The following is a 17,469-nucleotide window of genomic DNA, read 5'->3' on the forward strand; positions in this document are numbered from 1 at the left end:
GGGATTTAATACTGGGAACGATCTATCGTCCCCCTGATCAAAATGCTCAGGGAGACCTGGAGATGAGATATGAAACTGAGGAAGCATCCAAACTAGGAAATGTGGTAGTAATGGGTGACTTCAACTACCCGGACATAGACTGGCCGCATATGTGTTCCAGTCATGACAAAGAAGCAAAAGTTCTAGATATTCTAAATGACTAGACCAGTAGGTCATGGAATCAACCAGAGGGGCAGCAACCCTGGACTTAATCCTCAGTGGGGACCGGGACCTGGTGCGAGATGTAAGTGTTGTTGAACCGATTGGGAGCAGTGACCACAGTGCTATTAAATTAAACATACATGTAAATGGCCAATTGCCAAGAAAATCCAACACGGTCACATTTGACTTCAAAAGAGGAAACTTCACAAAAATGAGGGGATTGGTAAAAAGAAAGCTGAAAAACAAAGTCCAGAGGGTCACATCACTCGAAAATGCTTGGAAGTTGTTTAAAAACACTATATTAGAAGCTCAACTGGAGTGCATACCGCAGATCAGAAAAGGTACTGCCAGGGCCAAGAAGATGCCAGCATGGTTAACAAGCAAAGTCAAGGAAGCTCTCAGAGGCAAAAAGTCTTCCTTCAGAAAATGGAAGTCTTGTCTGAATGAAGAAAATAAAAAGGAACACAAACTCTGGCAAAAGAAATGCAAGAAGACAATAAGGGATGCTAAAAAAGAATTTGAGGAGCACATTGCTAAGAACATAAAAACCAACAACAAAAAATTCTATAAATACATTCAAAGCAGGAGACCATCTAGGGAGGTGACTTGGACCCTTGGATGATAAGGGAATCAAAGGTGTACTAAAGAACGATAAGGAGATTGCAGAGAAGCTGAATGAATTCTTTGCATCTGTCTTCACAGTGGAAGATATAGGGCAGATCCCTGAACCTGAACTAACATTTGCAGGAAGGGATTCTGAGGAACTGAGACAAATAGTGGTAACGAGAGAGGAAGTTCTAGGCTTAATGGACAATATAAAAACTGACAAATCACCAGGCCTTGATGGCATCCACCCGAGAGTTCTCAAAGAACTCAAATGTGAAATTGCTGATCTGCTAACTAAAATATGTAACTTGTCCCTCGGGTCCTCCTCCGTGCCTGAGGACTGGAAAGTGGCAAATGCAACGCCAATCTTCAAAAAGGGATCCAGAGGGGATCCCGGAAATTACAGGCCAGTTAGCTTAACTTCTGTCCCTGGAAAACTGGTAGAAAGTATTATTAAAGCTAGATTAACTAAGCACATAGAAGAACAAGCCTTGCTGAAGCAGAGCCAGCATGGCTTCTGCAAGGGAAAGTCCTGTCTCAGTAACCTATTAGAATTCTTTGAGAGTGTCAACAAGCATATAGATAGAGGTGATCCAGTGGACATAGTGTACTTAGACTTTCAAAAAGCGTTTGACAAGGTACCTCACCAAAGACTTCTGAGGAAGCTTAGCAGTCATGGAATAAGAGGAGAGGTCCTCTTGTGGATAAGGAATTGGTTAAGAAGCAGAAAGCAGGAATAAATGGACAGTTCTCCCAATGGAGGGCTGTAGAAAGTGGAGTCCCTCAAGGATCGGTATTGGGACCTGTACTTTTCAACTTGTTCATTAATGACCTAGAGTTAGGAGTGAGCAGTGAAGTGGCCAAGTTTGCTGACGATACTAAATTGTTCAAGGTTGTTAAAACAAAAAGGGATTGCGAAGAGCTCCAAAAAGACCTCTCCAAACTGAGTGAATGGGCGGAAAAATGGCAAATGCAATTCAATATAAACAAGTGTAAAATTATGCATATTGGAGCAAAAAATCTTAATTTCACATATACGCTCATGGGGTCTGAACTGGCGGTGACCGACCAGGAGAGAGACCTCGGGGTTGTAGCGGACAGCACAATGTCGACCCAGTGTGCGGCAGCTGTGAAAAAGGCAAATTCCATGCTAGGGATAATTAGGAAAGGTACTGAAAATAAAACAGCCGATATCATAATGCCGTTGTATAAATCTATGGTGCAGCCGCATTTGGAATACTGTGTACAGTTCTGGTTGCCTCATCTCAAAAAGGATATTATAGAGTTGGAAAAGGTTCAGAAGAGGGCAACCAGAATGATCAAGGGGATGGAGCGACTCCCTTACGAGGAAAGGTTGCAGCATTTGGGGCTTTTTAGTTTAGAGAAAAGGCGGGTCAGAGGAGAGATGACAGAAGTGTATAAAATTATGCATGGCATTGAGAAAGTGGACAGAAAAAAGTTTTTCTCCCTCTCTCATAATACTAGAACTCGTGGACACCCAAAGAAGCTGAATGTTGGACGATTCAGGACAGACAAAAGGAAGTACTTCTTTACTCAGCGCATAGTTAAACTATGGAATTTGCTCCCACAAGATGCAGTAATGGCCACCAGCTTGGATGGCTTTAAAAGAAGATTAGACAAATTCATGGAGGACAGGGCTATCAATGGCTACTAGCCATGATGGCTGTGCTCTGCCACCCTAGTCAGAGGCAGCATGCTTCTGAAAACCAGTTGCCGGAAGCCTCAGGAGGGGAGAGTGTTCTTGCACTCGGGTCCTGCTTGCGGGCTTCCCCCAGGCACCTGGTTGGCCACTGTGAGAACAGGATGCTGGACTAGATGGGCCACTGGCCTGATCCAGCAGGCTCTTCTTATGTTGTTATGTCATGTCACTTTATGTCGCCATGTATCTGTTTTTTAACTTTATTTAAGAAATAAACATTTGGAAAAAAACATGTACATGACTGCTATCGTGTACACTGCCCAATCACAAGAACCAGAGCACATTTTTGCTGTCTTCCACTCCAACTATTTGAGCCAGCCCGGAGAAACAAGAGGATTCTTAATACCCCAACTCCCTTAAATCCAGGCCTCTATCCCAGCTGCTCTGCCCCCCCCCCAGCAGCAATTCACACCTTCCTCGTACACACAGAGATCCAATCTCTTCACAGCTCCCTTACCTTGTCAGATAGAGGCAGACTTTGGCATAGGCATTATCATCGATATATTCCTCCAGCATGTCCATCTGTTCGATCTCCATGAGTAGGTCACAGGCCTCATGCTCCGCATTGTGGGCCATGTTGTATGGCACAATCTCTTTCACCAGGGTCAGAAGAGTATCCTTCTGGGTCTTGTCTGCGTCATCTATTTCTTGCCACTCCTTGGCCACCTCACCAGCCAAGTGTCTGTGGAGCCAGAAGAAGAAAGTAGCGTTACAACAGAAACAATATTTCCTTATTTATTATTATGTTACCTGGCAGATTTATAGCCTACTTTTCATGAGTTGCTCTCAAAGCAGGGTGCAACTGAAGCAAAATTATCAACAATATTACAGCACAGAAGCAATAATAAAATTATTATTACCACCACATTAAATGGACATAAAAAACTATTGTGTAGCTGGATCTTGGGAGGTAGAAAGATCGCATGACAGTGGGTCCTCCATCCTTCAAAGAGACACTATGTTTCAGACACAACACATCAGTCCACACATTTAACACAGGTTGGTAGCTTACAAACAAACTGCGAGAAAACCCTTCCTGGAGGTAAAATCTGCCTATCTGCTTCATCACCAAGATCATCAGGAAGACTCAGAGTAAAGATTTATCTGCTGAGAGAAACAGCAGCAAGTACATCTCGATTAGAGCTGATAAAAGCACATGCTATGTGCAATGGAAACAGCACTGATGGTTTTATTTAACTAAGTTCTTCTCAGAGTAGACCCACTCAAACTTAAATTAGTTATATATTAACTTCAATGGGTCTATTCTGAGTAGGACTATTATTGAACACCTTCCTGTACCACTGTGCCCAGGTTATAGCCTAAGTGTACATAGCAAAGCTGCTTTGCTGAAGCTAAGCAGGTCTGCTCAGTCTCTGGATGGGAGATCTCCTGGAAATCCTTTCCTTGCCACCTTGAGCTTCCCAGGTGAGATTTAAGTTAATAAATAAATAAATAAAACACAAGAAACACATGCCCAGCAGGTCTATATTTGCTGTTTACCTGACATATTCATGCCCCCACGACGCCAAGGGCTCTTGAGATCCTACTAGCCGATATTTTAGACACTCTCGCTCTCCGCTCATTGTCATGGCCAGAACTGATATTATGTCAGCTGCAAAACGCTGAGGACAGAAAGTGGATCTTAGGGAATGCATCGTATGGCCAACCACTAATGTGGTTTGTGGAAATTAAAGAAAGGCAAAACTTAAACAATGTTGCTATTTGCAGATTAACTGGATGAGTAGCAATTGCCCCAGATCAAAACAAAGGCCCATCTAGTCCAGCATTCTGTTTCCAGAATGGCCAATCAAATACCTATGGGGATCCCAGACATACGATGCGAGCACAAAAGCACATATTGAACAGACATCATAACTAGGAGCCACTGATAGCCTTATCCTCCATGAATTTGCCTAATCCCTTTTTAAAGCCATCCAAATTGACAGCCAGCACATCATCTGATAGTAAATTCCATAGTTTTATGCACTGTGTGAAGAACTTCCCTTGGTCTATCTTAAATCTTCCAACATTCAGCTGAATTGGATGTCCTCAAGCTCTAGAATTATGAGGAAGAAAAATGTCTCCCTATCGACAATGTATAATTGTATACACCTCTATCATAACCCCTTCTTACTTGCCTTTTTTTCTAGATGAAAATTTCCAGGCAATGGCCCGGTTCGCATGGAACATTAAACCAAACCAAAGTTAAGCAAGTGTGTGAGTCCAGTCAGAGGCAGTATGCTTTCGAATTCTAGTTGCTGGAAACTGCAGGAGGGGAGAGTGCTCTTGTGCTCAGGTCCTGCTTGCAGGCTTCCCTTGGGCATCTGGTTGGCCACTGTAGGAACAGGAGGCTGGACCAGATGGGCCACTAGCCTGATCCAACAGGCTCTTCTTATGCTTTTGTGTATGTAGCATTATCACAGCAGCTTTGCTTCTCCCCCAGTCCTGCTGCTGCCATGCTACTAAAAGCTAAGCCCTTTAGAGACAAGCGCATTTTTTGTCTCGCTCCAGACAAACAATGAGCTGCAGTCATAGTTTGTTACTGGCTCAACACTCAGTTTGTGTCGGAGAGACAAACTACAAGCCTAGGTTTGGACATCATGGCTTAGCTCTGGGTAGCATGGCAGCAACAGAACCAAGGAAGGAATGAAGAAGCCTAAATTTTTGCTCCATGCATTCACATGCTCATTGCATGTTGATTCTTAGCCTCACTTTGGCTTAGCATTATATGCAAACTGGGCCTTTGTTAGCCTTTCTCATAGTAAAGTTGCTCCAACCCCTTGATCATTTTGGAACTAACTGGCAAACGTCATAGTGCTACCGTAGTTCCTCAGATATTCCTCTCATCTAGCCATGTGTAAGGCTAACAGAAAGGCGCAAGGCTTCTTAGTCAAGATGTTTCATTCCTTTCCAAAGAACAAGCAGCAGCACCAACCCCACTTAATACCAAGTCCTCTCACTACAAAGCTGTGTGGTAGACTTGCAATCCATTGTCTCTCATCAAGGAGACTTACCGCACCTACAATCTACATTTGCTCTTATTCTGTTGAGATAAGACGAAAGCAAGACTGAGACTACATCTATCACTCTCTTAGGCCAAGCTATTTTACATACCTTATTCTCCCCAGGAGCCATGCCCTCATAGATCTCCTTCAGCTTGCCATAATGCGGTCGCAGGAACTTGAGGGGTTTGGGTACAGAAGTCATGGAGGTTGTGGAAGAACGGATCTGCCTGCGTAACTCTTCCAGGGCAGGACGATAGAGAGAGGTGTCATGCTCCTACAGTAAAATCAGTTGCTATCAGAAGTGGTGGTCGCGAAGAGTCCCCCTTCCCTCAGAAAAAACCTTCCAACACTGCCTCTTCTATCCAATACTGTGAATTTCAATCAACCCACATTTTCACCGCCAGAAACATGCATACAGAGCTGAGTCACTGGAAACAGCCATAGATGATTTTTGCAGCCAGCATTTCACATTGCCTTTTAGGAATCTGCCCAAGCATTGAAACCTTCATCAGATGCCTCTGTCATGGTGCCTCCACCTTCAGGGATGACACAAGTAGCAACTGGGGAGAGCTTTCTTGTCCGTAACACTCCATTATGAAATACACTGCCCAGAGAGATGGCTTATTTGCCAAGTTGTAGGTGCCAGGTTCAGACATTTTTTATTTGCACAAGCTTTTAATGAACAGTAAAATCTAATTTTATCTGCTGAGACTTTTTTACCTTGTTACTTTTTCTTGTGTTTTACTGTGTGATGCTTTTCATTGTTGCTACTCAATTTGATTTGTATTTGTATCTTTCTTTAATCTGTTTTGTCAGTTTTTATTTTATGCTGCTTTGGAAACCATCTAACATCATATTCCTTCAAACAGCACCCAATTAAACTAGGAATGCAAAGTTTCAGCAGCAGATTAATCAGCAAAGCTTAATTTTCATTAATTTGTGGGACTGAAATTTTCAGACATTTGTTAATTTTTTTTAGACAAATTTGTTCTGGTGTATTACTGTAATAGGAAATAAGGTTTCATTAAAAAAATTAAGCTCTTGCTTCTTTCAATATCTAGAAAATGTCATTACTGTGTTTTTTTTGTCTGAGGAGCAGGATAAAAATGTTTACATAAAATAAAAGTACAACTCTGTGTCAGTTTATTTAAATGTGATAGGTTTATTATTGCGTTTTAGTCAGTCAAGCAAGGACTTCTTTATTCAGTTGACAGCTCTAAAGAAAGCGAAAGAAAATTTATACTTGCAAGTTAGAATTCTGGACTGGGGTAGCCTGACCCCTGTTGTCCATGCACTGGTAACCTCCAGGCTGGATTACTGAAATGTGCTCTATGTGGGGCTGCCCTTCAGGTTGGTCCGGAAACTGCAGCTGGTGCAAAATGTGATGGCACAACTGCTCACTGGGGCAGGGTAGAATTGCACTGGCTGCCCAATACCTACTAGGCTAAGTTCAAGGTTCTGATTTTGGTGTACAAAGCCCTATACAGCTTGGGACCAGGATACCTGAAAGATCATCTTACCCTTTATATACCCAGTTGATCACTGTACTCTGAAGGCAAGGGGGTCCTGCAGATATTATCTTATCAAGAGATCCATTCCGCACAACATAGGAAATGGACCTTTAGTGTAGTGGCACCTACCCTGTGGAATTCCCTAAACATAAGAACATAAGAAGAGCCTGCTGGATCAGGCCAGTGGCCCATCTAGTCCAGCATCCTGTTCTCACAGTGGCCAACCAGGTGCCTGGGGGAAGCCCACAAGCAGGACCCGAGTGCAAGAACACTCTCCCCTCCTAAGGCTTCCGGCAACTGGTTTTCAGAAGCATGCTGCCTCTGACTAGGGTGGCAGAGCACAGCCATCATGGCTAGTAGCCATTGATAGCCCTGTCCTCCATGAATTTGTCTAATCTTCTTTTAAAGCCATCCAAGCTGGTGGCCATTACTGCATCTTGTGGGAGCAAATTCCATAGTTTAACTATGCGCTGAGTAAAGAAGTACTTCCTTTTGTCTGTCCTGAATCTTCCAACATTCAGCTTCTTTGAATGTCCACGAGTTCTAGTATTATGAGAGAGGGAGAAGAACTTTTCTCTATCCACTTTCTCAATGCCATGCGTAATTTTATACACTTCTATCATGTCTCCTCTGACCCGCCTTTTCTCTAAACTAAAAAGCCCCAAATGCTGCAACCTTTCCTTGTAAGGGAGTCGCTCCATCCCCTTGATCATTCTGGTTGCCCTCTTCTGAACCTTTTCCAACTCTATATCTTTTTTGAGATGAGGCGACCAGAACTGTACACAGTATTCCAAATGCGGCCGCACCATAGATTTATACAACGGCATTATGATATCGGCTGTTTTATTTTCAATACCTTTCCTAATTATTGCTAGCATGGAATTTGCCTTTTTCACAGCTTCCGCACACTGGGTCGACATTTTCATCGTGCTGTCCACTACAACCCCGAGGTCTCTCTCCTGGTCGGTCACCGCCAGTTCAGACCCCATGAGCGTATATGTGAAATTCAGATTTTTTGCTCCAATATGCATCATTTTACACTTGTTTATATTGAATTGCATTTGCCATTTTTCCGCCCATTCACTCAGTTTGGAGAGGTCTTTTTAGAGCTCTTCGCAATCCCTTTTTGTTTTAACAACCCTGAACAATTTAGTGTCGTCAGCAAACTTGGCCACTTCACTGCTCACTCCTAATTCTAGGTCATTAATGAACAAGTTGAAAAGTACAGGTCCCAATACCGATCCTTGAGGGACTCCACTTTCTACAGCCCTCCATTGGGAGAACTGTCCGTTTATTCCTACTCTCTGCTTTCTGCTTCTTAACCAATTCCTTATCCACAAGAGGACCTCTCCTCTTAATATTAACCTCCCCTTAAATATTACACAGGCACCATCTCTGTTATCTCTTCGAGGTCTGTTGAACACCTTCTTCTTTCAACAAGCTTTTTAAGTAGAGACCATATCCCAGTCTGCATCTATGTTGGAATTACTTTTTAAGATGTTTTTAAAGTTTTTTTTTAATTTAAACATGTTGTGTTCTAATGTGTTTTAAGGATGTTTTGCTGTAATATATTTTAAACTCTGTTTTTATGATGTTTTAGAGTGTTTTTAGTGCTTTTGTTTGCCACCCTGGGCTCCTACTGGGAGGAAGGGCAGGATATAAAGCATATAAATAATAATTCTGCATAGACTAAATTGTGCTACAAATTCAGAGGAGGACAGGAAACTGTTACCAGCACAATCTGCAGCCTCCAAACATGCCCTCTGTCACTCCAGAGACAGTGCACCACACTATTGGATTTCCACAGGCTCCTGGCCAAGCACAGGGAACTTACCCCCAGGCGCTCCACAAGCATCTCCAGCTCATCCTGCAGCTGTTTGTCTTCTTCGGACTATAAGGAACAAAGGAAACATGCAAACATTCAGATCTCTAGGATAACCTACACTAGGTATACTTTTCAATTGCTCTGGACTGCAACTGGTGTTTGGAGCAAAGTGCAATAGGGAAGCTGTCCTCCCAACCCAAAAGATCCTTAGCTGGTGGGCCAAACTGCTGGTAACCACTTTCAGAAAAAAAGGAAAACAACAGGAAGCAGTGTGATGTTTAATAATCTATGTAATAAATATTAAGAGAGGCACGGAAATCATGCACCAGGAACAATGTTTACACAGCTCTTTATCAAGCAAAAAGGGAAAGGCAGGTGGTCTGCAACAGCAACCCCCCCGAAAAAAAATATCATAAACAGAAATATTTATAGTTACTTCTGACAGAAATGAAAAATACGCAAAGCTAAGGAAGTACACTGGTTGCCTACCACAGTGCTAAACCTCTCAGCTGAAGTTATATCTAAAAACCCCCAAATTTATGCTTTAAATACAAGATCCAAATTTCATCTCTATTTAAGAAGCTATCTCAGGTACAGACCTGAAATAAACTGCCTGAGACAACTAAGAAGGTAGCTAACTAGAGACTTCTTTCAAACTTGTTGCCAATACTAGGCTAGATTGATTTCCAGCCCGTGGGGGTGGTGGTCATGCAAGTTAAGATGAAGGACCAGTTCTAATTCTTTCCTCTTCTCTCCCCCCCCCAACAATAATGCCACATCTAACCTATTTTCATTTTACTCCCATAACCATAGAAAGGAACCAACCGTTCCTAAACTCTCAACGTAACCACTCAGGGTGGTCCAATTTGCATTTATGCCAGGCTGAGGGGAGTTGGATGCGGCGGATCTCCAACTGAGCCATCTGGGTCCCCGGCTCAGCCAGGCTATGCTGGCTAAGTCCCTCAGCCTGGCTCAGCTGGGACCCATCGAAAAAAGAGGGGGGATGTCCCCAGAATGTCAAGGAGGGAAGTTCCAAACTGTATAGATTTATTTGTTTATTTTCTTTAAAAGAGAAAAAAAATTATTCTTAAAATACCCAACGCGTTTCAGCCTTATAACTAGGCTTTCATCAGGGGCTACAAATCAAATATAAAGAACATCAATTTGACAGACATATGTAGGTATAAATTTTCATTAAAATATCTTGAAAAAACATTCTTCATTTGATACACTTATAATCTTTATATATGCACAAATAATTTTTTGTTGTTATAAACAACTCCTTAAAAATATCATTTTGTTTACCTATAGACTATATATATATCTAGGTGCACAAATCCATATAAGATACCTTATCTTTCTATACAGTATCTAAAAGATTTTATATTATCAGAAACACTTACATTTATGTTTTTTGATATTAATGAATGTCCACACCCTATATATATTTTGATTTTCAGCTGGGACCCAGCCAACTCAGCCAAGACCGGCGCAAGTGAAGGCCCCAAAAAGGCCCCAAAAAGGGACATGTCAGGAGCATGTCAGGGGATGGGCCAAGGGGAGGGAACTTGGGCCACATCCAAATCTTGTTCAGAGCGCTCCAGGGAAAAGTCACCCCAGGAAAAAGTTTGGTCTGAGAAAATAATTGCAATAGAAGTCAATGGAGAGAGTTTACTTCCCGGTAGGGGTATTTGAGAGAGCAAGCTTTTACTTTCTGGTCCCTGTACACAGCCCCCATCTGAGCCGGCATTCAGCCAACCCAGAGGCTCCTGAATGGCAATTGGATACGGTGGAACTTTACACCAGCTTGTCTTGGTCCAGCACCACTTACGCTGGCTTCCCCTGAGTTGGATTGCTCTGCCCAATACATAAGGTCAGATATAACCTCCCTTCTCATTCCTGTCCCAAGGAACAAAAGAGGAACTCCCATCCCTAATCTTCTGAACAGTAGAACAGCATGCCCAATTCTTATGGTGGCAGACTTGACCCTTTCCAAAGTATTGGCAAACATGTAGCACTAATGATTATCACTAACAATTATTTCTGTTAACATGCTTGTGCCTACCAATCCCACTGAGCAAGTGGTCTCATTTTACAATTAAGGAAAACTGAGGCCGCTTGCCTGGCATCTGTCGCTTGCAGAAATAAGATTTTTTAAAAATGGAGGGCTGGGCTCCACCCTCACTGGAATCTACATCCTGCTAAGCACATAAGGCAAGAAAAGCATTTTGCACATCCTCAGAAGCACAGTTCTCCACACAGTTGTGTGCAATCTCAGTGCACTCAATTCTCCATAGAGCTACACATGCTGAGAAGCACTCGATTCTGCTTTGGTACATTGCACATTCCAAAGCTGAACTGTGTACAAACCACACCTTGCTGACTTGGGCTCCTTCAGGAGGAAATATAGGATTTAATTTCAATAAATAAATAATAAATAATACATTTAAAGCACATACAACCCCCCCCCCGAGAATCCTGGGAACTATAACTTACCCCTCACAGAGGTACAATTCTCAGACCACTTAAACTACAGTTCCGAATATTCTTTTTGAGGGGGAGAACATATTATTTGTATGCAGCCTTAAGCTCCTGGCCATCAAAACTGATCCAGCTGATGACAACATGGGGAGGCTTTGGCCACATTCACACTGTACATTTATTCCTATCTTAAACAGCTCCGGCTTCCCCAAAGTATCCTGGGAAGTGTCATTTGTGAAGGGTGCTGAGCTTTGTGAAAATACCCACTTTTCCTCTCACACAGCTACATCTCTAGGAAGAGGGGCTGACTGTTAAACCACACTGGGAAATGTTACTCTGGTGAGGAATATGGGGGGTGTCTTCTCACAGCTCTCAGCACCCTCTATACTTCCCAGGATTCTTTGGGCGAAGCCAGAGCTGTTTACAGTTGAATAAATGCGTGGCGTGAATGTGGCCTTTATTAGGCTGAGTGGCCCAAGCTCGGATCTCCTTATAAACGAAATGAGGAGGCATTCTCAGGCCCACCACCTCCCGCGAGAGCGGAGATCGGCGTAGCACGCCGCTAAGCCACGGACGGTTCCCCAGTTGCCGGCTCTGGGCCTGGCGGTGACTCAGCTCGGCTCCCTCCGCCCGTCCCTCGGGGCCCTCACCAGCTCCTGCTCCTTGTCCGCCCCAGTGGAGTTGGGGTCTTTCTTATCCTTGCTCCACGGCGCCGCCGGCTTGTCGTCTCCGGCCCCCGGGCCCGACCCTCCTGCCTGAGACCGCCTCTGACAACTGCTCCCGCCGCCGTCCTCCATCGCGAAGTGATTCCTCTCAGACACCGCGACTCAGGTACTGCGCAGCCGCGCGCACGCCGATGGGGCGGGGCCTAATCGAGCCAATCCGCGGCGTAGAGGAAAGCGCACCGGCAGCGCGAACGCGGAGTGACGTATTACGAGAGTCAGAGAGCGGGCGTGGGGGCGGAGCGGAAGGAGAAAATGGGAGGGACTTGGCAAGAGGGGCGGGACTTGGCGGATGGGGTGGGGCGATGGTCACGTGGATGTCATTCTGGCGCCGGCTCTCTCAAGGGAGTGAAAGCAGCTTTTGAGTAGGTGAACGGTGATATATTTTACCTGTCAGTGTCAGGCTCAAGTGGCATTGAAATTATATTTGTTTATTTATTAAATTTATATCCTGCCCTTCCTCCCAGAAACAGCCCAGGGGGCAAACAAAAATAGTAAAAACGCTCTAAAACATCTTAAAAACAAAAGACTTTAAAACATATTGAAACAAAACATCTTTTAAAAAACCTCTTTTTAAAAAAGCTTTAAAAACATCTTAAAAAACAATTCCAACACAGACTGGGATAAGGTTTCTACTTAAAAGGCTTGTTGAAAGAGGAAGGTCTTCAGTAGGCATGGAAAAGGCAACAGAGATGGAGCCTGTCTAATATTTATTACATATAAATTTTATTATATATTATATATTTATAATATATAGAGAAAAGAGGTGTGAAAAATCCTTTAAAAAGAAATTAAGGTATAAGAGATACATACAAAATTAAATGTGTGGTGTAGTGGTTAGGGTCTTGGACTATGACCTGGGAGACCAGGGTTCGAATCCCCACGCAGCCATGACGTTCACTGGGTGATCTTGGGCCAGCCACTGGCTCTCAGCCTCAGAGAAAGGCAATGGTAAACCCCCTCTGAATACTGCTTACCATGAAAACCCTGTTCACAGGGTCGTCATAAGTCGGAATCGACTTGAAGGGAGTCTATTTACATTTTTTATCCTCTGCTAGTGGAGGTCACTGATTCATAGGGTTGCCATAATTCGTAATCAACTTGAAGGCACATAACAACAAACATATTCTCATTTAATTATATATATATATATATATATATATACACATAATTGTGATTAACCAAACAGAGGTTTTTATTATATTAACAAAATGTTTCAGCTTCCGCCTTCATCAGCTGCTAACATACAAATGCTGTTACCAAGGTGGCAGTTATAGAGCTTTGAGGATGGAATGCTCAGAGGGGCTTCATTTGCAGAAGCTAAGTAGTGATGGTACCATCCTCCAGGTTCACGCCACATTGTGTTCAGACACATTGGCACCACATGGCCTGAACCTGGAGGACAGTACCGCCAAGGACTTCTTGCTTAAAATTGAGTCTTTAAACAAGCAGTATCAATTCCACAACAATACTATACTAGCTACTTTAGATGTCACATCTCTTTACACCAATATACCACATAATGATGGGATTCAGGCTTTAAATGAGTTCCTTAACACCAGAGATATGAACAGTCCTCCAACAGAGGTTCTCACAACTTTAGCTATGCTAGTCCTGACTTGTAACAACTTTACATTCAATGGAGAACACTACCTGCAACTACAAGGCACAGCTATGGGGACTCGCATGGCTCCATCATATGCGAATCTCTTCATGGGTAAACTGGAACAGGAGATCCTCAAAAAGGCCATCAACAAACCACTTACATGGTGACGATACACTGACGACATCTTTATGGTCTGGACCAATGGTAAAGAGAGTTTGGAACAATTTAAAAATTACATCAACTCTATCCATCCCTCTATTAAGTTTACATTTAATAGCACAAATGACAATCCGCACATCCCTTTTCTGGATGTCCTTCTCACCATTGAAAACAACAAAATAGCCACTGATCTTTACAGCAAACCCACTGATGCCCACACCTATTTAAACTGGAAATCCTGCCATCCTAGGCATATAAAGAAGAACATTATGTATAGCTTAGCTCTGAGAATCAAACTTATTTGCAACACTGAAGATAAATACCAGAGAAGGATCAGTGAACTTAAAGAACACCTTCTTCTAAGAGGATATTCTCCACATATTATCAATTGCAACATCCACCAAGCCTCCATTCTGTCCAGAGAAAACCTCCTCCATCAAACTAAGGTGTCAAAGAGCAGAGAGCAACAGATTCCATTTGTGGTAGATTTCCATCCAGCATCTCCTAACTATCACTGAGCAATCAAGGAGAGCTACCCATTGCTGGCAAACTCTGAACATCTTACTAGAGCCATCAGCAGGCCTCCTGTTATAGCATTTTGCCAACCTCCTAATTTGCGCAGACTGTTGGTGAGAGCTGTGCTTAAGCCACCTATCACCAATCCAGGGTCTCATCCTTGTCACTCCAAACACTGTATCACCTGTGTGTACCTCAGGGAGACAGCCACTTTTACAAGCACTAGGACAGGCAGGACATATTACATCAAACAGAACATCACCTGCAGGTCCTGCAATATAGTTTACATCATTGAGTGCAAAAGACCAGGATGTCATATCCAATAAGTAGGAAAGACCACAACTGACCTACGCACACGCTTCAGGAACCACAAGTCAGCAATTTTGACCAAAAAAAATGGAGCAACCAGTTGCAAAGCATTTTATCATTGAGGGTCACAGCCTGTTGGACTTTTCCATTACAGCGATAGAGATGCCAGCAGATCCAGCAGCATTGACTAAAAGGGAGAACTTTTGGATTTACTCCCTGGACACATTGGCACCACATGGCCTGAACCTGGAGGACAGTACCACCACTACTTAGCTTCTGCAAATGAAGCCCCTCTGAGCATTCCATCCTCAAAGCTCTATAACTGCCACCTTGGTAACAGCATTTGTATGTTAGCAGCTGATGAAGGCGGAAGCTGAAACGTTTTGTTAATACATTAAAAACCTCTGTTTGGTTAATCACAATTACATTCATATGCATATATATATGTAGCTAAAGTTGTGAGAACCTCTGTTGTGAGAACCAGCTGATGAAGGCGGAAGCTGAAACTTTTTGTTAATATAATAAAAACCTCTGTTTGGTTAATCACAATTACGTTCATATATATAGGTAGGTAGGTAGGTAGTTTATTGCAGGCCATAGGCCGTCGCAACACAAATAAAATACAACAAATACAGCAATAAAAACTTCAAAATTTCAGGATAATTAAAATTGTCTGAATCTAAAATAAAGCTATGACATTTAAAACTATAACAACGCGGAATGCCACGATAAAACCTTTATCTATAAGGTCTATGAATATCTCATGGACCTATCTCTATTAGGCTGTAATTAGCGATTATAATTAGAGTGTAAACAAATTTTATAAGTAGACCTCGTTTATTTCTGTGATCCTGTAGTGATCAGAAATTTTGTCCTCAGCTTTTGGGCAGCGAGGGCGAAATGCGCCACAGAATAGGTAATTTGAAAGTTATTGTCTGATAATAGGAAAAAAACTAAACAATTGTCCTCCTCGTGTCTAGGATAGGATATCAGACTGTCAAGATATTTGGATCTAGGATGTGTGTAAATCGGGCATTCAAATAAGTAGTGGTTTAGATCTTCCACCTTCCCTAGATGACAGGAACATAGACTTTGTTCATATTTAATCTGATGGTATCTGCCTGTTACGATGGCGCTGGGCATAGATTGAAATCTCAAGGCGGTAAAAGCATGTCTAATCTGTATGGGTAGAGGATAAGACAAATAATTGGCCCTTAGATGATTGGTTTTAATTATACCATACCATCTAGAGAACTTGGAATTTAAGATAGCCAGTCTATCTCGCCAAACACTATTTCTCTCTATCTGGGCCCGAAAGTTGAACTTGTGCAGAGAGGGAAGTGATTGAACTGGAATGTGATAGTGGGATAGAACCAATTTGAATTTTGTGAGCCAGTGTTTCTCTACCACTGCCCCATCAAAACATGCCTTTGCTAATACCTTAGATGTTGAATTCGGTAGTGCGGCCCAGTATGTCAGGAGTGTTTCATGTATCCTTGCTGAGACTGGGAGTAGGCCGGTTTCAGCTCTCATAAACGCAGCCGGGGTACCAGATGGTACAGATAGCAAGCACCTGAGAAAGTTATTTTGAATGGCCTCTAACGTCAGGAACGAGGGGACCGTCCATCCCCAGATAGCTGCCCCATAAGTAATCTGTGAGATGACTTTGCTTTGAAATATTTTCAAAGCTGGAGAGGCTAAGTAACAACAACAACACTTTATTCACTTTTAGCCATGGGCCATAGCATACATGTTTCCATAAAATAAATAAAATAGAGATAAACCATACAATGTAGTACACAATTTTGTTGGCTTCCCTATGAGATAAAACGATTTAAAATTCAATGCAATTTGGTTTTGCAATATTGAATTCTAATATGCTTTGCAGCAAGAGCAAAATTAGCTACAGCCATAGTGATTACTCCATAGTTATCTGACAAGAAGTCGGCTATTAAAACATCAGAGGAAAGCCCAGCTCTAGAGTTAATAAAGGGAGATAAAAACTTGTGTCTGGGAGCATTATATAGAGGACATTTTAAGATATAGTGGGCTAGATCCTCGGTCTCCTTATTACCACAAATACAGTAACGTTCAGTTCTTGGAATCCCATTATATCTACCCTCCAAAAAAGCTGTTTTCTGTATCTTCGGGTTAGTGAGTATAGTAAAATAAGAGGCAATTACGTGATTTGATTTAAAAGATGGAAACCATTTTGAGAAAGGAGATGTCACTATATAGAGCCTATCCTGGACCTCATGGAAATTAAAGATCCAGTTTCTCAAGTCCTTTGGAGAAAGGGTTAGAAGATTACTGGGGGAAAGGTTATAAAAATTAATTAGCGTTAGTGTGGTATGGGCCCAGCCTCCAGATTGTATTTGTTCTTGCCAGCAAGATTTTACAATTGAAAATTCATCAAGATGGATAATTTTCCTCCAAAACCTTAATATCGCGCAATCTATTTTCGCTGCCAATGTGGAGAGTCCCATCTCGGCTCTTACATGAGCAGAAGGCGTTCCTCAGGGAAGGCCCAGAGTCAGTTTTAAAAATAAATTTTGGGTGGGTTCTAAAGTTGGCTTAAGAGCATAACCCCAAATTTCTGCCCCGTATAACAATTTAGGAAGGGCTTTAGCAATAAAGATTTTTATCATCGGGGGGATTAACTGTCCACCTCGGGCTAAGTATCCCCCTGCTGTCCTATAGAATTTGAGGATCGCCCCTGCAGTTCTAGAGGCGGCTAATTTTATAGCTGACAGCTGATTTTTCCAAGCAAGATTGTATTGGAAATGAATTCCCAAATATTTGTATGAG

General features: G+C 42.5%; 1 protein-coding gene across 1 annotated transcript in view; it reads right to left on the reverse strand.

The window, feature by feature from the left end:
- Positions 1–12,239, reverse strand: part of PSMD2 (proteasome 26S subunit ubiquitin receptor, non-ATPase 2) — a 35,012-nt gene extending 22,773 nt beyond the window's left edge. Inside the window, exons 1-5 of the mRNA XM_061637468.1 lie at positions 12,000–12,239; positions 8,878–8,934; positions 5,642–5,806; positions 4,028–4,149; positions 2,985–3,209 (exon numbers count right to left, since the gene is read on the reverse strand). Of these exons, the coding sequence (XP_061493452.1) occupies positions 2,985–3,209; positions 4,028–4,149; positions 5,642–5,806; positions 8,878–8,934; positions 12,000–12,146 (716 nt within the window). The 5' untranslated portion in view covers positions 12,147–12,239. The remainder of the gene's footprint in view (positions 1–2,984; positions 3,210–4,027; positions 4,150–5,641; positions 5,807–8,877; positions 8,935–11,999) is intronic.
- Between the last annotated feature and the right edge of the window lie 5,230 nt (positions 12,240–17,469).

This window comes from Rhineura floridana, chromosome 7 (assembly GCF_030035675.1).
Source record: "Rhineura floridana isolate rRhiFlo1 chromosome 7, rRhiFlo1.hap2, whole genome shotgun sequence".
In the NCBI taxonomy this organism is placed as follows: Eukaryota; Metazoa; Chordata; class Lepidosauria; order Squamata; family Rhineuridae; genus Rhineura; species Rhineura floridana.